Source organism: Heterodontus francisci, chromosome 8, assembly GCF_036365525.1.
Source record: "Heterodontus francisci isolate sHetFra1 chromosome 8, sHetFra1.hap1, whole genome shotgun sequence".
NCBI lineage: Eukaryota > Metazoa > Chordata > Chondrichthyes > Heterodontiformes > Heterodontidae > Heterodontus > Heterodontus francisci.
The window spans coordinates 118,642,632-118,666,736 of NC_090378.1; the positions used below are offsets into that span (position 1 = coordinate 118,642,632).

At 44.5% G+C, this 24,105-nt stretch overlaps 1 protein-coding gene across 1 annotated transcript in view; it reads left to right on the forward strand.

The window, feature by feature from the left end:
* Positions 1–24,105, forward strand: part of LOC137372595 (centrosome-associated protein 350-like) — a 65,016-nt gene that overhangs the window by 33,377 nt on the left and 7,534 nt on the right. Inside the window, exon 5 of the mRNA XM_068036535.1 lies at positions 585–760. Within this exon, the coding sequence (XP_067892636.1) occupies positions 585–760 (176 nt within the window). The remainder of the gene's footprint in view (positions 1–584; positions 761–24,105) is intronic.

Consider the following 24,105-nt stretch of genomic DNA (forward strand, 5'->3'; position numbering starts at 1 on the left):
CAGCCTCAAGGATTTTTCTTTGTAGGGAGCAAGATTTGGGGATCTCCACTACCCTTTGTGTGAAAGAAGTGATTCCTGAACAGCCTAGCACTAATTTCAATAATTGTAAGATTACGTCCCCTTGTTCTGGTCTCCCACACCAGAGAAAATAGTTCCTCTGATCATATCAACACCTTTATTCATAAACCTTAACCTTCCATACTCAAAGGAATACAGGCCGAGTCATAATTTAACCCTTTTAGCCCTGGCATCATTCCTGTGAATCTGCACTGCCCCCTCTCCAAGGCCAGTATATCCTTCCTGAGGTGCAGTGCCCAGAACTGATCACAGTTACTGCAAATGCTGTGTGCATGCGCACAACTGTTCATTCCTTATGTGTTAGACTTCCTGTCCTCAAACAACAAAAAACTCTCTCTACTTGCGATGGATAAGCATACTCTTCAGTTCTGGAAAGCCATTCTGAATCCCAGCTGCTTTTTGTCCTAATACATTTCACAACTGAGTTCCTGTTGAACCTTTCCACAGACCTATCTTGGTTTATTCTCGGGCTCAAGCTCTTCTTAATTTTTTTTTAATCATTTTAGGAGCAGCGGAGCACAGAACAATATGAGGTAGAGTATGTTTCCAAAGTGAGCCACGCTTCCAGCCCCTTGCTGACAGATGTGGAGATACGGAGCCCCTCCCCTGTTTCTATCTCTGGGAGTGAGACCAACAGCATCATGCAAAAACTGAAGAAGATGCGCAGTCACATGGATGAAAAGTAATACAATGCACACTTATCTATTGGTGCTTCTTATAATGTCTACTGTTGTGAAAACCTGGCAAACCTAACCTATTACATTGCAGCCCATCCGATGTTGGAGAGGAGAGAGAGCTGACATTGCCAAGATACAATATGTAACATCCCACTTAACTCCTCCTTTCCCAAAGCCAGTGGCACGTGCTCCAAGGTGGTGGTACATTTGATCCCAGGAATGGGCAGCCAAGTCCAAACGTGACCTCACCAAATGCCCTCCAAGCAGGCCTCCGTGAGAAGTCTAGCAGTCATTTTTTTCTTTCCTTGTCATTTGTGTCAGCACCCTTTGCTTCACTGCCCTGGCCCAGCCCTCATGGAATTGGATTGTGAAAGTGAAGACTTTCACTAATGAAGAACTCACTTTGCCTATGGGTGGGGAAGTGGCGATACATACAGATTTTACTGGTGGTATTGTCAGATTTACGTCATTAAGGCAAACTTTTTCTTATGTAAGGACAATTGCTAATTTGATGCTTTTTATTTCTGCTTTAAATGACTGTTTTTTTGGGGAATTTTGATATTTTCATGAAATTAAAAACAATACTCTTCAGTTCTGGAAAGCCATTCTGAATACCAGCTGTTTTTTGTCCTAATACATTTCACAACTGAGTTCCTGTTGAACCTTTGCACAGACCTATCTTGGTTTATTCTTGGGCTCAAGCCTGAGCAGAATCATGCAAAAACTTATTGTAGTTATTCAAAGCAAGAAGCCCTTGTCCAATGCGGCACTGTATATCTCTTCCCCCATATCATTGCATAGGTTGTGATGGGCGATTAAAAAGAACAAAGAAAATTACAGCACAGTAACAGGCCCTTCGGCCCTCCAAGCCTGCGCCGATCCAGATCCTCTATCTAAACCTGTCGCCTATTTTCTAAGGGTCTGTATCTCTTTGCTTCCTGCCCATTCCTGTATCTGTCTAGATACATCTTAAAAGACGCTATCGTGCCTGCGTCTACCACCTCCGCTGGCAACGCGTTCCAGGCACCCACCACCCTCTGCGTAAAGAACTTTCCACGCATATCCCCCCTAAACTTTTCCCCTCTCACTTTGAACTCGTGAGCCCTAGTGATTGAATCCCCCACTCTGGGGAAAAAGCTTCTTGCTATCCACCCTGTCTATACCTCTCATGATTTTGTACACCTCAATCAGGTCCCCCCTCAACCTCCGTCTTTCTAATGAAAATAATCCTAATCTACTTAACCTCTCTTCATAGCTAGCGCCCTCCATACCAGGCAACATCCTGGTGAACCTCCTCTGCACCCTCTCCAAAGCATCTACATCCTTTTGGTAATGTGGCGACCAGAAGAGAGTGGTCCGAAAGGAAGAGTGCTAAATTGGGGGAAGGCCAACTATACCAAAATTCGGCAGGAGCTGGGGAATGTAGATTGGGAGCAGCTGTTTGAAGGTAAATCCACATGTGATATGTGGGAGGCTTTTAAAGAGAGGTTGATTAGCATGCAGGAGAGACATGTTCCTGTGAAAATGAGGGATAGAAATGGCAAGATTAGGGAACCATGGATGACGGGTGAAATTGTGAGACTAGCTAAGAGGAAAAAGGAAGCATACATAAGGTCTAGGCGGCTGATGAAAGACGAAGCTTTGAAAGAATATCGGGAATGTAGGACCAATCTGAAACGAGGAATTAAGAGGGCTAAAAGGGGTCATGAAATATCTTTAGCAAACAGGGTTAAAGAAGCCTTTTATTCATATATAAGGAGAAAGAGGGTAACTAGAGAAAGGATTGGCCCACTAAAGGACAAAGGAGGAATGTTGTGCTTGGACTCAGAGAAAATGGGTGAGATTCTAAACGAGTACTTTGCATCGGTATTCACCGAGGAGAGGGACATGACGGATGTTGAGGTTAGGAACAGATGTTTGATTACTCTAGGTCAAGTCGGCATAAGGAGGGAGGAACTGTTGGGTATTCTAAAGGGCATTAAGGTGGACAAGTCGCCAGGTCCGGATGGGATCTATCCCAGGTTACTGAGGGAAGCGAGAGAGGAAATAGCTGGGGCCTTAACAGATATCTTTGTAGCAACCTTAAACACGGGTGAGGTCCCGGAGGACTGGAGAATTGCTAATGTTGTCCCCATGTTTAAGAAGGGTAGCAGGGATAATCCAGGTAATTATAGACCGGTGAGCCTGACGTCAGTGGTAGGGAAGCTGCTGGAGAAGATCATGAGGGATAGGATCTATTCCCATTTGGAAGAAAATGGGCTTATCAGTGATAGGCAACATGGTTTTGTGCAGGGAAGGTCATGTCTTACCAACTTAATAGAATTCTTTGAGGAAGTGACAAAGTTGATTGATGAGGGAAGGGCTGTCGATGTCATATACATGGACTTCAGTAAGGCGTTTGATAAGGTTCCCCATGGCAGGCTGATGGAGAAAGTGAAGGCGCATGGGGTCCAAGGTGTACTAGCTAGATGGATAAAGAACTGGCTTGGCAACAGGAGACAGAGAGTAGCAGTAGAGGGGAGTTTCTCAAAATGGAGACGGGTGACCAGTGGTGTTCCACAGGGATCCGTGCTGGGACCACTGTTGTTTGTGATATATATTAATGATTTGGAGGAAAGTATAGGTGGACTGATTAGCAAGTTTGCAGACGACACTAAGATTGGTGGAGTAGCAGATAGTGAAGGGGACTGAAAGAGAATACAGCAGAATATAGATAGACTGGAGAGTTGGGCAGAGAAATGGCAGATGGAGTTCAATCAGGGCAAATGCGAGGTGATGCATTTTGGAAGATCCAATTCAAGAGTGAACTATACAGTAAATGGAAAAGTCCTGGGGAAAATTGATGTCCAGAGAGATTTGGGTGTTCAGGTCCACTGTTCCCTGAAGGTGGCAACGCAGGTAAATAGAGTGGTCAAGAAGGCATACGGCATGCTTTCCTTCATCGGACGGGGTATTGAGTACAAGAGTTGGCAGGTCTTGTTACAGTTGTATAGGACTTTGGTTCGGCCACATTTGGAATACTGCGTGCAGTTCTGGTCGCCACATTACCAAAAGGATGTGGATGCTTTGGAGAGGGTGCAGAGGAGGTTCACCAGGATGTTGCCTGGTATGGAGGGCGCTAGCTATGAAGAGAGGTTGAGTAGATTAGGATTATTTTCATTGGAAAGACGGAGGTTGAGGGGGGACCTGATTGAGGTGTACAAAATCATGAGAGGTATAGACAGGGTGGATAGCAAGAGGCTTTTTCCCCAGAGTGGGGGATTCAATTACTAGAGGACACGAGTTCAAAGTGAAAGGGGAAAAGTTTAGGGGGGATATGCGTGGAAAGTTCTTTACGCAGAGGGTGGTGGGTGCCTGGAACGCGTTGCCAGCGGAGGTGGTAGATGCGGGCACGATGGCGCCTTTTAAGATGTATCGAGACAGATACATGAATGGGCAGGAAGAAAAGAGATACAGACCCTTAGAAAATAGGCGACATGTTTAGATAGAGGATCTGGATCGGCGCAGGCTTGGAGGGTCGAAGGGCCTGTTCCTGTGCTGTAATTTTCTTTGTTCTTTGTTCTTTGTTCAGAACTGCACGCAGTATTCCAAATGTGGCCGAACCAAAGTCTTATACAACTGTAACATGACCTGCCAACTCTTGTACTCAATACCCCGTCCGATGAAGGAAAGCATGCCGTATGCCTTCTTGACCACTCTATTGACCTGCGTTGCCACCTTCAGGGAACAATGGACCTGAACACCCAAATCTCTCTGTCCATCAATTTTCCCCAGTGAATCTGTGAGTAAGTCCAGTTGCCTTTTAGGGGAAATGGTGAAAGAATATTTCAAAAATATTTATCTTAGAGACAGAGTTTGGAGTTTGAACAAGAATTCTGGGAAATTAATGAAGCTTAATCTTGAGGATAAACTTTGACATAACTATGTTGAAAAAAGCCTTGTTGTTTGGTTAATGGTCATGGAAATCAAACACTTAATAAGCTTTCATTTGTCAAGAGACTTGAGTAGCTTTTCATGTGAAATGACTTAAACAGTCAAGCCTACATATATCCAAAGACTATCTGAAACTGTTCTTCACGATGCCTGTTGATATCTGCTGCCATAAGAGTAATAGAAAGATATTATTCCACAGATCAGGTGAGTATTGGAGCTTGACCTTTGCAGCAAGTCTCCAATTTGAATGCATTAATTTGAATCTTGCACGATTTTATGGGCTGCTTGTGTGTGGTTCTGTTTTATGCACAGGCCTGTACGCACTAACAAAACTTACTGTTAACCTCTGAGTCGGGAGGGATTTTCACCTTACAAAATGTACATCCTCACACCATTAGCAAGTTTTCTGTGTGGTTCTAATTCAGTGCTCCAGCTTAAAAATGTGCACAGGGTGGCGCAGTGGTTAGCACCGCAGCCTCACCGCTCCAGGGACCCGGGTTCAATTCTGGGTACTGCCTGTGTGGAGTTTGCAAGTTCTCCCTGTGACCGCGTGGGTTTTCGCCGGTTGCTCCGGTTTCCTCCCACTGCCAAAGACTTGCAGGTGATAAGTTATTTGGCCATTGTAAATTGCCCCTAGTGTAGGTAGGTGGTAGGGAATATGGGATTACTGTAGGGTTAGTATAAATGGGTGGTTCTTGGTCGGCACAGACTCGGTGGGCCGAAGGACCTGTTTCAGTTCTGTATCTCTAAATAAATAAATAAAAGCATCAGGCCAAAAGTGTGTGTGAATTTGTGGGCTTCTGCCATTGCTTTATGAATTTGATTTTGATAACAAAATGATATTGCAGCTATCAAAAAAGGTCGAGGAGTTACTGAATTTCTCAATCCAGCCCAAAAACTTATTCATCCTTCCCCTGAGGGTCTTTTAATTCCCAATTTTACACAGTGAAAGTAATGATATGTAATTGGAAAGAGATTGCCTGAGGAGTGAGATTAATGATGGGAAATGTGCTTAAAAGGATTACGTTTGTTGAAGGGGAGGAAGTCATGGCATTTAACAATACTTGACAGCTTTGGGAAGCATAGGCATTGTTTGGAAAGTAGATTACCATTAGCTCTGCCATACTTATGTAAGCCAAAGTCCTTTGGTGTTGTTCACGTGCGCATGTTGGCTGCTACTCCCACCCAATCCCTACCCCAAACGATAATTGCTCCTTTACCTTTCTATTCTTCTCCCATTCCAGGCTTAAACCTTCAAAAACCAAAAAAACCAAAAAGGTGCAGTACGTTTTCTAATTATTTGTTTAGTAAGAATTGGCCTTTATAGCCACTCCAGGCGCTGCTGCACAAACCACTGACCACCTCCAGGCGCTTACCCATTGTCTCTCGAGACAAGGAGGCCAAAGAAGAAAGAAGCTAGCTAATTACCAAAGACAACTTGCTGTAATGGTGAAACCTCGGCACTGGAGTCCAGAACTAGTTTTTGAAATATTCCATATGATCTATATATTAAATGCATAGTGGTTACAATCTGGAATGCTCTGCCTGAAAGGGTGGTGAAGGCAGATTCAAATCATGTCTTTCGAAAGGGAAATGGATAGGTACCTGAAGAGAAAAAAATTGCAGGGCCATGGGAAAGGGCTGGGGAATGGGACTAGCTAAATTGCTGTTGCAGAATGCCGACACAGGGCCGAATAGCAGCCTCCTGTGCTGTAACCTTTCTGTGATTCCATTCTGTACCATCTGTGCTTCTCTTGACATTCTCTGATGGACCCACGAAGATGCCTGTCGCTGCCGACCCATGAACAGAAACCCCAATTGCCCCATCTTCAACTTTCTACCCTGTGATGAACATTACCCATCTCCTTCCTGGCCCACTCACACCACTTCTGTTGGACTCTGCCTGCGGATCAATCATCATCCCGCTCCACATTTTCTTCCAGAATGCCTATTAAATCAGGAACCAGATGCTTGCAATTCACAACCTTATTTTGAATAATTACATTGACATCCTGGCTATGACTAAATCTTTAGCTTAAAGATGGTGACTCTTTTCCCCCTAATGAAAGTGGCTGTACTTTCATAAATCACTGTGATGATGGTCTGGTCCTTGTCACTAAGGCACAGCTTGGTTTCTTCCCCCCTACTCTCAAATCCCTTCGCTTCCTTTAATCTTCTCATTGCTTTCTACTCCCTCACCTCTAGTTTAAAGTTCTCATTGTCTATCCCATCTTGAGTTTTTCCCCAAGATCTCCTTCCTTTCCTCCCTTAGTCTTTGCACTGATGAATATTGTTCCCTATTGATTTCAAAAATGTTCTTGCCTCTCCTTGCTTCTCTTTCAATTTATTGCCCTCCTGTCTTCACTTAACCTCTTCTATCCATGTTGATGGCCTTGCCATCTCCGATGGTCTCTCTTCCTGTTCTCTTGCTTGTTTCCGACTCTTGTATTCTTCGCCACCCTTAATCTCCTATCTCTTTCCCATCAGATTTCCTTCTTCCTCTGTCCTTTGGAAGAAACTTACCATCAAGTCATTTACAACTGAATTTTTAAACTCCTAACTGTCTTCCCTTTACTCTCTCTTTATTCTGGCTGTTCCCCTGGTATAGTCCCTATTTTCGTTCCCTGATGTCCAAAGGAGGAGTTGAGCATATCTGGCACACACTGGGTGAACTATCCATTATTACTCTTATCAAAACATAATTTTGAACACATCTACCAAGTCTTTTCTTAACCTTCTCTGCTCTAAGGAGGACAACCCCAGCTTCTCCAGTCTCTCCACAGAGCTGGTGCCATTCTAGTCAATCTCTTCTGCACCCTCTCTAAGGCCTGGATATCCTTCCTAAAGTGTGGTGACATTGTGATGATTCTGTAGTTTTGCATCCTTGTTTGAGGTGATGTGCATGTAAATGGAGCTTGCCCCATCTAACCCTCAGAGCTTCTGTTCCACCTCATGTCTGGCACAATTGCTGTTAACAGATGCTTTCTGTGCAGTGCTTCTATAAAATCTCAAATAGCAGTCCCAAGTATCCATTTACTAAAGATTCCGTGATATGTACTACTTGCAGTGGGAGTTTGAAATCATTATTTCACACACAATTGGCACACTGCTATACAGCACTAATGTACTGTGTCATATGGAGTGTTGAAACCAGCCCTGTAATTCCTCACTTGATAACCTGTAGTTCATGATGGGGGAGTGGTGTTTGGAGACCCATGTACTTCACCACATGGAGGGATAAAGAATGAAGGTCTCGATCAGTTTGGTTTACTTCAGCTCACTGCCAGCTGGAGGTGAATTACTAATTGCCTGTCCCTTCAATTAGCAAATGGAATGTATCAAGGAGGGGCAGGAAGAGTACATTTTAAATGGCTCTTGAGGCTTTTATTCCGATCTGCATCTTTTCAAAATAATTATAACTGACGCTTCGGGACAGAGTCTGGAAGACAGTTATGACAATTTGAGCAGAGTGTCCCTAGTTTGTGCAGGGGTTTATATAACATTCTTTATCATTTTTAACCCTTGTAGACTTGGTAGTGTTGTGGCATCCATTTCATTACACCAGCTTCTGCTTGTTTCAGGCTCTTTTAGTTATGTGAAGTGAGGGTTGTGGCTTTGTAGATCTCGCTACCTCAGCAGAATGGTGCAGTTCCAAAAATCAAAAGGGAGGAAGATGGCAATCCTCTGACAACCAATGTGAATTGCAGTCCTGTGTCTGTTTGGTCCAGTCTCGTTGCCAGATGAGCTAAGGTTTGAATCCCTGCGACGTTTCTGGGAAGTTCTGCAAGTGGTTACAATTAGTACTGCAGTAGTGAAAGTCAAAGACTAAATTTAGCTCTTTGCTAACACCAGTGGTTGTTTGGAAATGGAGAGCTCTGCCTTGGAGTCAACTTATTAGAGAGTTTTGGGGTTGGAGGTGAAATGAAATGGGATGGGGCAGTCGTGTGAATCTGGACTATTGTTTTAATTTGCCCCTCTTTCATTTCCCTCGCCCACTTCCGAGAGCGGATATGTCATTGCACAGACGGAGAACGTGAGGAGCGTCCGTTCACATCATCTGCAATTGTAGATTCAGATCCCAATGCTGATTGCAACTCTCAGCCATATTAAAATGGGCTTGTAAGGCTGTGGTTGGACTATTAAGATGGCAGTTGTGATACTTAAGGTTCCCCACAGCACTGTTGTCCCCTCGACCCTCCCAAAAAAAGATTGCTTGGAGCTGCTGTTGACTTTGGTGAGTATCGTTGCCATTTGAAGTCACAGAATCTCTCCCAGCAGAAGCAATAGGATGGAGGCAAGAGGTGTAGGGAGGTTTGAAACCAAATGGCTTTATGCTGTAAGTGGAATTTCTGCTTAAAATGTGAGGTTTTCTTTAGTATCTAAAAGATGAAGTAATTTCAGGATAATCCTCAGCTTTTTTTTCTCCTGTTTTGCCTCCTTTTTGTGGACACTGCTCTCCTGTCCACTACTTCTTCTCTGTCCTTACTTCTCACCACTGGGCCTCTCTCGGTGTCTGTTTCCCCAACCTACATCCCAAATTCCAGCTGTACATCTGCAACCAGCTGGTCAGGTACTGTGAAACCTCTGCTTCTCACTGATCGAGCACGCTCTGTTTCATCACGTGCACATGGATGGGGTTGGGGTCAGCGGTGGGGAGGAGGGGAGAGAAGTGTGCAGAGAAAATGAGTTCCTCCGTATCTCAATTGTGGCTTCATGTAGATGTACTGAGCTGCTGGTTGGCAATATGCTGCAGACTTCACACTTGAACTGAAACTTGCTTACTAAAGGGGCATTATCATGTAAGTGAGAGATCAAAGTTACACGAAGAGTCTGAACTGCTAATGCCGACAGAACGTTATTGAAGATTGGATTGTTTAAAATCTTGCACCTAACATTTGGAAATATTGTGGCAGAGCTGCAGCTCACTGATCTCGTTGAATGCACTTTCAAGTTATGTATGTAAATTTGTATCGCAAGCCTGAATCTCTGGATGGCAGTGCCCCTTTAACTGTACAAATGTGTCTTTGGTGAGCACTTGGGATTTTTCCACTTTCATTCTCTTAATAATTTTAGGTATTGGAAAACTTATTGGGACATAATTGTCACAGAATACACCTTATAGAATGTCTCCAAAGTGTGCATGTAATGATTTTCATTTAAAAAGTGCTAGTAGGTTTCAAATCTTTGATTTAGAATTTAAAATTGTCATTTACTCTAAGAATTGCAAGTACAAATATTTGCCAGGGCACAGTACTGCATTAACCAGCACACTGGGCAAGCTCGCAGGCAGATGGGAAAATTCCAGTTATTGCAGGAATTGCCAAGTGGTATTTGATGCTGCTTCAGAACTGTTATATCCTCCATGTTTATTTTGCATTAAACTGCATTAACAATGAAGTCAGTTACCTTGTTGCATTTCTCCATCTCTTTCCCCCCCCCCCCCCCCCCCCCCACTGAACTAAAATACGATTTCCTCCCGCATTTCTTGCCTTGGAATCAGTATTTTTAAAATTGATTGGTTTTTCTACTGTACAGGATCGTTGGGGCATTGATTTACCACTTTCCCCCTGTTCAGTTTTCAAGAAAGAAGCACCTGGTACTGATAGCTGGACACAACTTGTAATACAGACATCCTCCCTATGATTACAGATCCTGCATCCTCTGTGCTGTAAACTTGATCTTTTTAAGTACAGTTCTTTTATTTTGTTAACCCTCTACATCCAGCTGAATGGGCCATCATCAGTGGAGAGAAAACAACTTCTTGTTGTCATGTGGCAGCAGTGTTTGGGCATTTCACGATCATCCTATTTAATTCATGACCTCTTTATCTCGTACAAGTGTTGTGAGCATTTAGGCATTATGGCCTAGAATTCCTGCTAGGTTGTGTTGCTTTTTTTATGAAGTGCAATTAGCCCGAAATTGGTGAAACCAGCGCAAAAGATTGTGGAATTTTAAGCACAAATTACATTCAAAGCAAATCTAGTTTCCGCAATCTTTTGCGCTATTTGAGAAAACATTGTGCTAGAAGCTGACACTCTCTCTTTCTCCCTCCCCTTCCCTCCCCCAGGGTGAATTAATTACCACGGGAAGTTTCTGCTAATTGTGCTCCTTGGAGAGCCTTCAAGGAAGCTGTAAAAATTAAGCTAGCTCTTTTGGGCACAAGGATGACTGTTAGCATGTTTTAAAAGCTTTTGATTTTTTAGTTTACTAAGAAATTGACGACTGTGCATTAGCAAATGTATCTCTATATTTGAGTCAGTTATTTAAAATCGGGTTGCTGATAGGTGGTTGACTTGCCGCTTTGATTAAAATACTTATTTTTTGTGAAAATCCCTTTTTCAGCTGTATTAATCAAACTGCACCGAGTGACCACTCTTAAATTTATCTCAGAATATTTTTTAAAGCAAATTTTTAAAAAAGGCTTGTGTTCTAAAATGCTGCCTGATTATGCTGGTTCATGGCAGATTTTGCATTCAGTGATATGCAAATGAGTTTGAACGGAAACCTGAGAAAATAAAACACTTCTCAAAACAAGTGCAACTTTGGATGCAATTTGTGGCTGGATCGCAGATTGCACCCAATGTGGAAACTCAACTTCTAAATCTTTAACCCTTTAACATCGTATTTGACATTGCCATCAGCATAGTTTTGTTGGTCACTTTATTCTGTTTTTCCTGTCTTCAACCTGGTTTCACCAATCTTGTTTATAAGTCTATGCTGTGATCATTCCCAAGAGGTTAAAGTTTACCTCAAACAATATTACAAGTTAAACCAAAAAAGTTGAACAAGAGAGCAGAGGCTGAAAGTAAGGCAAGATCAATTTAGGATGAAGAAATATTTCAGACACCAAGTGCTCAACACTGGAAATGATATGCCAGGTAGAGATGTGGAAGCAGCAACATTTTCATTCAAGAATTTCACCTTTAGCAGCCAAGGTATAATAGAATGATACAATAAAAAAGGAGGCCATTTGGTCCATTGTGTCTGTGCTAGCTCTTTGAAGGAACTAACCAATTAATCCCACTGTCCTGCTCTTTTCCCATAGCTGTGCAAATTTTTCCCTCCAGGTATTTATCCAATTCCTTTTTGAAAGTTACTATTGAATCTGCTTTCACTGCCCTTTTAGGTAGTGTGTTCCAATTCATCACAACCTCCTGCGTAAAACAGAAAACCTCTGATTCTTCTGTCAGTTGTCTGAAATCCGTGTGTTCTGGTTACTAACCTTCCAACCAGCAGAAACTGTTGGCCCTACTTTACTCTATTTTAATCACCCTCATAATTTTGAACACACCTATTAAATTTCCTTTTAACCTCTGCTTTACGGAGGTGGCTGTTAAAGATACCATGGCACTATTGCAAGGAAGAGCAGGGGGGTTCTCCCTGGTTACCGGCCAATATCTATCCCTTGACCTACATCATTAAAAACTACATCATTGCTGTTTGTAGCAGCTTGCTCCTACATTACAACATTGACTACACTTCCAAAATTACTTCATTAACTGGAAAGTGCTTTGGAATGGCCTGAGGTGGTGAAATGTGCAATATAAATGCAAGGTCTTATCTATGTATTTTGGTGACATGGAATTATTAAACTATATGGGGAAAGGAGTAAGCACAGGATGAGGCCATTCAGCCCCTCCAGCCTGTTCTGTCATTCAGTGGGATCATAATTGATCTGAACTCCATCCACCCGCCTTGGTTCTATATCCCTTAATACTCCTGGCTAGCAAAAATGTATCTATCTCTGATTTAAAATTAATTGAGTGAGCACCTACTGCTTTTTGTGGGAGGAGTTTGGCCACCCCTTGCACGCAGCTTCTCTGCTGAATGGGCTGGCTGTGATTTTAAGGTCGGGATCCCTCTCCCCACCCCCCACCGCCCCCGTCCTAAAGCTCCCTCATGAGCAGAGGAAATTACTATACCCGACCAATTCCTTCTGAAATCCTAAAAACTTCAATCAAATCAAATGTTTTAAAATCCTGGAAAAGTCATTGACTGAAGTGATGCATGATTGCTGATTTTAAAAAATAATATATTTATGGGATGTGTACGTCACTGACACGGCCAGCATTTATTACCCATCCCAAATTGCGCTCGAGAGGATGGTGCTGGTGAGCTGTTGGCCTTTGACAAGTAAGTGGCTTCCTAGTCCATTTCAAAGGGCAGTTGAGAGTCAACCACATTGCTGTGGGTCTGGAGTCGCATGTCGGCCAGACCAGGTAATGCTGGCAGATTTCCTTTCCTAAAAGACATTAGTGAACCAGATGGGCTTTTACGACACTCGGGGAGTGACATGGTCACCATTAATTACTGAGACTGTATTTAAATTCCCGAGCTGCTATGGATTTAAACTCGTGGCTCTGGATTACTCGTCCTATAACATAATCACAATGCTACTGTTGTCACCCATCTCGCCCTCTTCCTGCCGTTGTCTGCTGCTAGGCCAATACAGATTGACTTTGCTGAACCTGATCACACAGAGTCATTTTCAGCACAGAAGGAGTCTGTTCGGCCCATCAAGCTTTTGCTGACTCTCCACGGAGCTATGCAGTCAGTCCCACTCCCTGGCTCTTTTATACCATCATTCCTTTGCAGCAGAACTCTTCCCTCATCTAAAACCTTCACTGTGGTTCATACGTTGATCATGGGTAAAACAATCTCCTAAACCTCAAACTTGCAAAGATTTACAAAACTTCTCCCTCTCCAAGGTAAAACTTTCTTCCCTCCCTCCCCTTAAAGGATTGTCAATCAAGATGTGGTAATGAGTTAACAATACCACTCCACTGGACTAATAATTAACAAGATGTTAGGTTAGAAAAGTGTTGGAACTTGTTACTAGGGTCACCTGCAATTTCCTGTCTGATCCTCCCCCGGCTGGGCTGGTGCTGAGTTTAACAGCGTCACAATTCAGATACTGACGCGTTAGAAAGTAACAATTAGCCCCCTGCTCTCACTCTGCAGACACTTCTCTCACTGTGGGGGGTTTATACACCTGTCCAAGCACCTCCAACCGAAAATGAGTGAGTCAGGTAAAATCACAACAAAGCTCTTTTGCATGATGTATATATAATTTCCCGAAACACTCCTGAACCTGCAGTGCGCTCTCAAATTCAACAACCTTATTGTGTAATATTTAGGTTTATTTTCAAACGCAGGAACGTCTGTTGAATGCTTCCATTTTTGTTTTTAAAGCGAGCCATCCACAAAGGTCTCTCTTTCAGTTCGGTCTCAATGCCTCTTTAGATCCTATTAACCGCAGTTGGAGGTAAGTTGTTAAAAGAGACCCGTCCCGATGCTGTTTTGGAAGTGGAAATAGGGTAGAAGAATCCCACAAGGTTTTATTTGGAGGTGGGGGCCTGGGGAGCACACCTCGCCTAGGACCTTTAGATCAAGGATATTGCTACTAATATAGAAATCAGAAAGTGGGGGTTTCCACCAGGGGTTTCCAGTGACTCCATCAATTAAAAGTATGCCCAGCCTCCTGGTGTACGTATCTGCAGGGAGGGGAAGGCTGGTTTGAGTCAGTACTTTTCTTGTACCGAGGAAGAGCCCCAAGAATTGACATCTCTGCTCCCCAGTTTTCTGCTCTATACAGTTGCCAACTCTGGGCACATACTGGAGGTTTCATCATGTGACCTTCCACCTCCAGCTACCACCCCCACCCCACCCCACCCCAGACATTAGTCATCCAACATGTCCGTCTTCATGGTGCCCCTCTTCCCTGGGCAATCAGAGATGAACAGGTTCTTCATTACCTGAATGGTAGGCTCTTTGACAGATGGTCAAGAATCATTCTTTCACCTCCAATAGTTTTGATAATTGGTAAACAAAAGTGTTTAATTTTTTTTAAAGATGCCTTTGTTTTTCTCTCCTGGGCTGCTTACAGCAGGTGTCCTCAAGATTAAGCTTGAATTCTTGGAGACTCCAGGGCAATCCTGGACAGGGTTGATAACTCTTCTCACCTTTCTTGCTCGGGTATGTGCTGCATGGGCATCAAGTGACCTCTGGCATTCCACCCAAATTCCTGCCCCACACGTGGATCCACAATGCAGGTCGGTCAACTTGGAGGCATCACAGCCCTGGTCCAGTTTGTTGGCATTTGAGGTTTTCCCCAATTCTGGTCCTTTGGGTTCAAAGGCGTCTGTTACCAGGAAAGTAAGATTGGAGTGTTTGTATCGGTGTCAGTACGGGAGCTGGGACTGTGTGTCCGTTATTATATATTATACATAACTGTGGGATGTGTCGGTGCAGGAGGGGGGACTGAGTGTCCATTATTATATATTATCGATAACTGTGGCATGTGTCAGTGCAGGAGGTGGGACCGTGAGTCCATTATTATCTATTATATATAACTGTGGATTGTGTCAGTGCAGTAGGGGGGTCTGAGTGTTCAGTATGATATATATAACTATGGGTTGTGTGGGTACAGGAGGTGGGATTGTGTGTCCATTATTATATATTCTATATAACTGTGGGATGTGTCGGTACTGGAGGGGGTCTATGTGTCCATTATTATTTTTTTATTCATTTACGGGATGTGGGCGTCGCAGGCCAGGCCAGCATTTATTGCCCATCCCTAATTGCCCTTGAACTGAGTGGCTTGCTAGGTCAGTCTGAGGGCATGTAAGAGTCAACCACATTGCTGTGGATCTGGAGTCACCTGTAGGCCAGACCAGGTAAGGACAGCAGATTTCCTTCCCTAAAGGACATTAGTACAACAATCGACAATGGTTTCATGGCCATCATTCGACTAGCTTTTAATACCAGATTTATTAATTGAATTCAGATTCCACCTTCTGCTGTGGTGGTATTCGAACCCATGTCCCCAGAGCAATAACTGGGTCTCTGGGTTACTAGTCCAGTGACAATACCAGTATGCCATTGCCTCCCCTTTTATATATTTATTATATATATATAATTGTGGGTTGTGTCGGAACGGCAGGTGGGACCGTGTGTCCATTATTATATATTATTTATAGTTGTGGGATGTGTGAGTACGAGAGGTGGGACTGTGTGTCCATTAATGTACATTACTGTGGGATGTGTCGGTGCGGGAGGTGGGACTGAGTGTCCATTATTATATATTATATATACCTGTGGGATGTGTCGGTGCGGGAGGTGGGACTGAGTGTCCATTATTATATATTATATATACCTGTGGCATTGGTCGGTAGAGGAGGTGGGATTTTGTGTCCATTATTATAATAATATACGTAACTGTGGGCTGTGTGAGAATGGCAGGTGGGATTGTGTGTCCATTATTATATATTATACATAACTGTGGAATGTATCGGTGCGGGAGGTGGGACCCTGTGCCCATTATTGTCTATTATATATAACTGGGATGTGTCAGTGCAGGAGGTGGGACTGAGTGTCCATTATTATATATTATACATAACTGGGATGTGTCGGTGCAGGAGGTGGGACTGAGTGTCCATTATTATTTATTATATATAACTGTGGGATGTGTCAGTACAGGAGGTGGGACTGAGTGTCCATTACTAGATATATATAACTGTGGGTTGTGTCAGTACAGGAGGTGGGACTGTGTATCCATTATTATGTGTTATATATAACTGTGTATTGTGTCAGTGCAGGAGGGGGACTGAGTGTCCAGTATGAGATATATAACTGTGGGATGTGTCAGTACAGGAGGTGGGACTGTGTGTCCATTATTATATATTATACAAAATTGTGGGATGTGTCAGTACAGGAGGTGGGACTGTGTGTCCATTATTATATATTATATATAACTGTGGGATGTGTCAGTACAGAAGGTGGGACTGTGTCCATTATCATATATTATACAAAACCGTCGGTTGTGTCCGCACTGGGGGTGGGACTGTTTGTCCATTATTATATATTACAGGTAACTGGGATGTGTTAGTGCAGGAGGTGGGATTTGTGAGTATGGGAGGTGGGACTGTGTGTCCATTATTATGCATAACTGTGGGATGCGTCGTTGCTGGAGGTGGGACTGTGTGTGCATTATTATCTATTATATATAACTGTGGGATGAGTCAGAGCAGGAGGTGGGACTGTGTGTCCATTATTATATATTATACAAAACTGTGGGATGTGTCAGGGTTGGGGCCGACCATGACTCATGGCCCTCCTGCCTTGGGCGCTATGGCGTTGGAAGGATGAATGAGAATGGGCAGAGACTGCTTGAGTTGTCTACCTATCATAACCTCTGCATCACCAACTCGTTCTTTCACACTAAACCCTGTCACCAGGTTTCATGGAGGCACCCAAGATCGCGTCGTTGGCACCAGCTGGACCTCATCATCACAAGGCGAACAGTGTTCAAATCACACGCAGCTTCCACAGTGCGGACTGCGACACCGACCACTCCCTGGTGTGCAGCAAGGTTAGACTCAGACCAAAGAAGTTGCATCATTCCAAGCAGAAGGGCCACCCGCGCATCAACACTAGCAGAATTTCTCACCCACAGCTGTTACAAAAATTTCTAAATTCACTTGTAACAGCCCTTCAAAACACTCCCACAGGGGATGCTGAGACCAAGTGGGCCCACATCAGAGACGCCGTCTATGATTCAGCTTTGACCACCTACGGCAAACGTGCGAAGAGATATGCAGACTGGTTTCAATCTCATAATGAAGAGCTGGAACCTGTCATAGCCGCTAAGCGCATTGCACTGTTGAACTACAAGAAAGCCCACAGCGAGTTAACATCCGTAGCACTTAAAGCAGCCAGAGGCACTGCACAAAGAACAGCCAGGCGCTGCGCAAAGGACTACTGGCAACACCTATGCAGTCGTATTCAGCTGGCCTCAGACACCGGAAACATCAGAGGAATGTATGATGGCATGAAGAGAGCTTTTGGGCCAACCATCAAGAAGATCGCCCCCCTCAAATCTAAATCAGGTGACATAATCACTGACCAACGCAAACAAATGGACCGCTGGGTTGAGCACTACCTGGAACTGTTCTCCAGGGAGAATGTTGTCACTGAGACTGCCCTCAATGCAGCCCAGCCTCGACCAGTCATGGATGAGCTGGACATACAGCCAACAAAATCGGAACTCAGTGATGCCATTGATTCTCTAGCCAGCGTAAAAGCCCCTGGAAAGGACTGCATTACCCCTGAAATAATCAAGAGTGCCAAGCCTGCTATACTCTCAGCACTACATGAACTGCTATGCCTGTGCTGGGGCGAGGGAGCAGTACCTCAGGACATGCGCGATGCCAATATCATCACCCTCTATAAAAACAAAGGTGACTGCGGTGACTGCAACAACTACAGTGGAATCTCCCTGCTCAGCATAGTGGGGAAAGTCTTTGCTCGAGTCGCTCTAAACAGGCTCCAGAAGCTGGCCGAGCGCGTCTACCCTGAGGCACAGTGTGGCTTTCGAGCAGAGAGATCGACCGTTGACATGCTGTTCTCCCTTCGTCAGATACAGGAGAAATGCCGCGAACAACAGATTCCCCACTACATTGCTTTCATTGATCTCACCAAAGCCTTTGACCTCGTCAGCAGACGTTGTCTCTTCAGACTACTAGAAAAGATTGGATGTCCACCAAAGCTACTCAGTATCATCACCTCATTCCATGACAATATGAAAGGCACAATTCAACATGGTGGCTCCTCATCAGAGCCCTTTCCTATCCTGAGTGGCGTGAAACAGGGCTGTGTTCTCGCATCCACACTTTTTGGGATTTTCTTCTCCCTGCTGCTTTCACATGCGTTCATGTCTTCTGAAGAAGGAATTTTCCTCCACACAAGATCGGGGGGCAGGTTGTTCAACCTTACCCGTCTAAGAGCGTAGTCCAAAGTACGGAAAGTCCTCATCAGGGAACTCTTTTTTGCTGATGATGCTGCTTTAACATCTCATACTGAAGAGTGCCTGCAGCGTCTCATCGACAGGTTTGCGGCTGCCTGCAATGAATTTGGCCTAACCATCAGCCTCAAGAAAACGAACATCATGGGACAGGACGTCAGAAATGCTCCATCCATCAATATTGGCGACCACGCTCTTGGGAAGTGGTTCAAGAGTTCACCTACCTCGGCTCAACTATCACCAGTAACCTGTCTCTAGATGCAGAAATCAACAAGCGCATGGGAAAGGCTTCCACTGCTATGTCCAGACTGGCCAAGAGAGTGTGGGAAAATGGCGCCCTGACACGGAACACAAAAGTCCGAGTGTATCAAGCCTGTGTCCTCAGTACCTTGCTCTATGGCAGCGAGGCCTGGACAACGTATGTCAGCCAAGAGCGACGTCTCAATTCATTCCATCTTCGCTGCCTCCGGAGAATTCATGGCATCAGGTGGCAGGACCGTATCTTCAACACAGAAGTCCTCGAGGCGGCCAACATCCCCAGCTTATACACACTACTGAGTAAGCAGCGCTTGAGATGGCTTGGCCATGTGAGCCGCATGGAAGATGGCAGGATCCCCAAAGACACATTGTACAGCGAGCTCGCCACTGGTATCAGACCCACCGGCCGTCCATGTCTCCGCTATAAAGACGTCTGCAAATGCGACATGAAGTCCTGTGACATTGATCACGAGTCGTGGGAGTCAGTTGCCAGAGCTGGTGGGCAGCCATAAAGACTGGGCTAAAGTGTGGCGAGTCGAAGAGATTTTGCAGTTGGCAGGAAAAAAGACGAAAGCGCAAGGGGAGAGCCAACTGTGTAACAGCCCCGACAAACAAATTTTTCTGCAGCACCTGTGGAAGAGCCTGTGATTCTAGAATTGGCCTTTTCGCCACTCCAGGCACTGCTCCACAAACCACTGACCACCTCCAGGCGCTTACCCATTGTCTTTCGAGATAAGGAGGTCAAAGAAGAAGGGATGTGTCAGTACAGGAGGTGGGACCCTGTGTCCATTATTATCTATTATGTATCACTGTGGGATGTGTCAGTGCAGGAGGTGGGACCGTGTGTCCATTATTATCTATATATATCTGTGGGATGTGTCAGTACAGGAGGTGGGACTGTGTGTCCATTACTATATATTATTTATAACTCTGGGTTGTGTCAGCACTGGGGGTGGGACTGTTTGACCATTATTATATATTACAGGTAACTGTGGGATGTGTTAGTGCAGGAGGTGGGACCGTGTCTCCATTATTATATATTATATATAACTGTGGGTACTGTCAATGCAGCAGGTGGGATTTGTGAGTACGGGAGGTGGAACTGTTTGTCCATTATCTTACATTCTACATAACTGTGGGATGTGTCGGTGTGGGAGGTGGGACTGTGTGTCCATTATTATACTTTATACATAACTGTGGGATGCGTCGTTGCTGGAGGTGGGAATGTGTGTCCTTTATTATACATAACTGTGGGAAGTGTCGGAGCGGGAGGTGGGACTGTGTGTCCATTATTATATATTATATATAACTGTGGGATGTGTCAGTACAGGAGGTTGGACCATCTGTCCATTATTAAATATTATATATAAATGTGTGATGTGTCGGTGCGGGATGTGGGACCCTGTGTCCATTATTATCTTTTATACAGAACTGTGGGAAGTTTCGTAGCGGGAGGTTTCATGGAGGCACCCAAGATCGCGTCGTTGGCACCAGCTGGACCTCATTGTCACAAGGCGAGCCGCCTTAAACAGTGTTCAAATCACACGCAGCTTCCACAGTGCGGACTGCGACACCGACCACACCCTGGTGTGCAGCAAGGTTAGACTCAGACCAAAGAAGTTGCATCATTCCAAGCAGAAGGGCCACCCACGCATCAACACGAGCAGAATTTCTCGCCCACAGCTGTTACAAAAATTTCTAAATTCACTTGTAACAGCCCTTCAAAACACTCCCACAGGCGATGCTGAGACCAAGTGGGCCCACATCAGAGACGCCATCTATGATTCAGCTTTGACCACCTACGGCAAACGTGCGAAGAGAAATGCAGACTGGTTTCAATCTCATAATGAAGAGCTGGAACCTGTCATAGCCGCTAAGCGAGCTCGCCACTGGTATCAGACCCACCGGCCATCCATGTCTCTGCTTTAAAGACGTCTGCAAACGCGACATGAAATCCTGTGACATTGATCACACGTCGTGGGAGTCAGTATCCAGCGTTCGCCAGAGCTGGCGGACCGCCATAAAAGTAGGGCTAAAGTGTATACATATCTGTGGGATGTGTCGCGACGGGAGGTAGGACTGTGTGTCCATTATTATACATTACACATAACTAGGATGTGTCAGTGCAGGAGGTGGGAATGTATGTCCATTGTTATATATTATTATATATTACATATAACTGTGGGATGATATTGAGGTACCTGGGGAGTTTGAATGAAATAATTTGATTGGATGGTAATTAAAGGGGTGAGTGTGAAGAGGGAAAGCTAAGCAGAAGAGATGGAAAGAATGATCAATTGTGTAAAAGAGGAAGAAACAGGAGACGGCAAAATAGTCACACTTTGTAAAGGTTGGAGGCAATGCATTGACGGCAGGTGGCCTTTATTTTAGAAATTTATTGCAACCACATAATTTTGTAAGCATGAACTTCCCATAATTTCTCTTGTCAGGGTGCCTGAAAATTATCAGTTTATTTTGCTATCATTATCTTAACTGGATTGAAATGTGATGACATAAAAACAACAAAAGCATTATATCCACCAGTGCTTTGTCAAAACAAGGAAGTGAATGATACATAGCTCATGATTTTTTGATTGAGCTCATAAAACAATGCAGCATAAACAAAACTTAAAGCCAGTAATTACTAATTTTCAGTCCTTGTGATAAAGTTAGGTTTTGGCATCTTGACTGACCATCCATAAGAATTTTCATGGGGGTTGGGAGACAAGAATGAATTTTTTTATTATTCGTTCATTGGGTTGTGGGTGTCACTGGCTAGGCCTGTAGTTTGTGTCTACTGACTCAAAATCCTACACTGTTATTGCCTTTCAGGCAGGTTCCCCTCCTGGTGTCCCTGTCAAACATACGAACATGTGAATCAGGAACAGGAGTAGGCCATTCAGCCCCTCGAGACTGTTCCTCCATTTGATAAGATCATGACTTATCTGAATGTGGCCTCAACTCCACTTCCTGTCTGCCCCCCAAAGCACTTGACTCCCTTGTCGATCAAAAATCTATCTAACTCAGCCTTGAATAAGTTCAATGACCCAGCCTCTACTGCTCTCTGAGGAAGCAAATTCCACAGACTGACGACCCTCTGAGAGATAAGATTTCTCCTCAACTCTGTCTTAAATAGGAGACCCCTCATTTTGAAACTGTGTCCACTATTTCTAGTCTCACCCATAAGGAGAAACATCCTTCCAGTATCCACCCTGTCAAGTCCTCTCAGGTTCATATATGTTTCAATAAGATCACCTGTCATTCTTCTAAACTCCAATGTGTGAACATTCAGTCAAGTGAACCTTCTCTTAACTGCTTCTAATGCAATTTCATCCTTTCTTAAGTAAGGAGACCAAAATTGGACACAGTACTCCAGATGTGGTCTTACTCAGGCCCTGCACAGCTGTAGTAAAACTTCCCGACTTTTATATTCTATTCCCCTTGCAATAAATGACAACATTCCATTTGCCTTCCTAATAACTTGCTGTGCCTGGATACTAACCTTTTGTGATTCAAGTACCAGGACACGCAGACCCCTCTGTACTGCAGAGCACTGCACGTTCCCTCCATTTAAATAATATTCTACTTTTCTATTCTTCCTGCCAAAGTGGGCAAGTTCATATTTTCCCACATTATACTCCATCTGCCAAACTTTTGCCCACTCACTTTATCTATCCATATCTCTTCGTAGACTCTCTGGGGGGCGGGGATTTTATGCACTCCCCTGCGGTGGTTTGGAGGCGAGGGGACTCCGACACCATCCAGCTTCCACTCAAATTTAGTCTGGACGGGAAGGTCTGTGAACGGCCTTCCCGCCCCACTGCCAATTGTGACCCTTAACTAGGTAACTAACCCTCAATTAAGGGCTTCCTCTTGTTGCAGCTGCAATTACCCATGTGACGGGCAGCCCTGTCACCACACGGGAAGCACGGCGTGAAAAACCATGCTGGCTGTTTCCCAGCTGCAAGGTGGGGGGGCGGGGGTGGGGTGCAGTGGTGGGAGTCCCTCATTCAAAATCACTCAGTGCCTGAATGAGGGACCTGTCATCAGGAAGGGGGGCCCACTGAAGACCACCATCCTGCCTTTGCTGCTGACCCTCCACCCCTGTGACCCCCACCCTGCGAGAGTCCTTCCCGCCCTGACCTACTTTGAGCCTGGTTCCAGCGCCGCTTCTCAATGTCTGGTGACTGCAGCTATAGCAGCAGTCACCGCCTCCATGGTGGCACTGCAGCTGGTGGCCTCTGATTGGCCAGCAGCTCGGCAGCGTTGGGACTTCCGACGACGGGGTCCTAAATCACACGGAAGGCCTTCCGCAGTCAAGTTAACTGTCTGATTGGCACTAAATTCGGCGCATCTTCCGTACAAGAGGCGATGTGGGGATTTCAGTGTCAGTTTCCCCTAATGTCGAGCCCCTCACCGCCAGCATAAAATTCCACCTTTATGGTCTCTTGACAACTTACCTTCCGAGCTATCTTTGTGTTATCTGCGAATTTAGCTCTCTCAGATTCGGTCCCTACATCCAGGTTATTGATGTGGATTGTAAATAGTTGAGGCCCCAGCACTGATCCCCCTGGCACTCCACTAGTCAGATCCGGCCAACCTGAAAATGACCCATTTATTCCTACTCTCTGCTCCCTGTTAGCTAGCCAATCCTCTGTCCATGCTAATATGTTACCCCCTACACCATGAACTCTTATTTTGTGTCATAACCTTTGATGTGGCGGCCTATTTAATGCCTTTTGGAAATTCAAGTACACCAAAACTGCAAGTTCCCTTTTGTCCACGTTGTTTGTTACATCCGTAGCTGCACTGATGCCTGTTCTTTTCACAACAATCGTACACTAATCTCTTGCCACTTTTCAGGCAGGATTTAGAGAATAGAATCATTTAAAGTTTTACTTCTCCAAATCACATTTATACTGTTGATTTCAGTCTCTATTGTTTGAAAGTTTCTTTTTGTCCATGCTCTCAGGAGAGTGTAAAAGATGCCATGGCACTATTTGATGGAAGAGCAGGGAAGCATCTTGTGTCCTGAACAAGATTTATTCCTCAACCAACACCTTCAAAATCAGACGAACTGGTCATTATTTCATTGTTCTTAGTGAGACCTTGCTGGGCATAAATTGACTCCTGTGTTTCCTACATTTAATGACTACACTTCTAAAAGTACTTGATTGGCTGAAAAGTGCTTTGGGACATTCTGAGGTCAAAAATGTTGGAGTGTTTACCCCCAAGCCTCCATCTCAGGAGGGTTATCCAGTGAGCTGCAGAAACTTGCAATTATTTCGCACCTTTTAATGTAGAGAAACATCCTAACACACTTCAGAGGTGTAAGGGAGGGTAAGGGAAAGGAGTTGT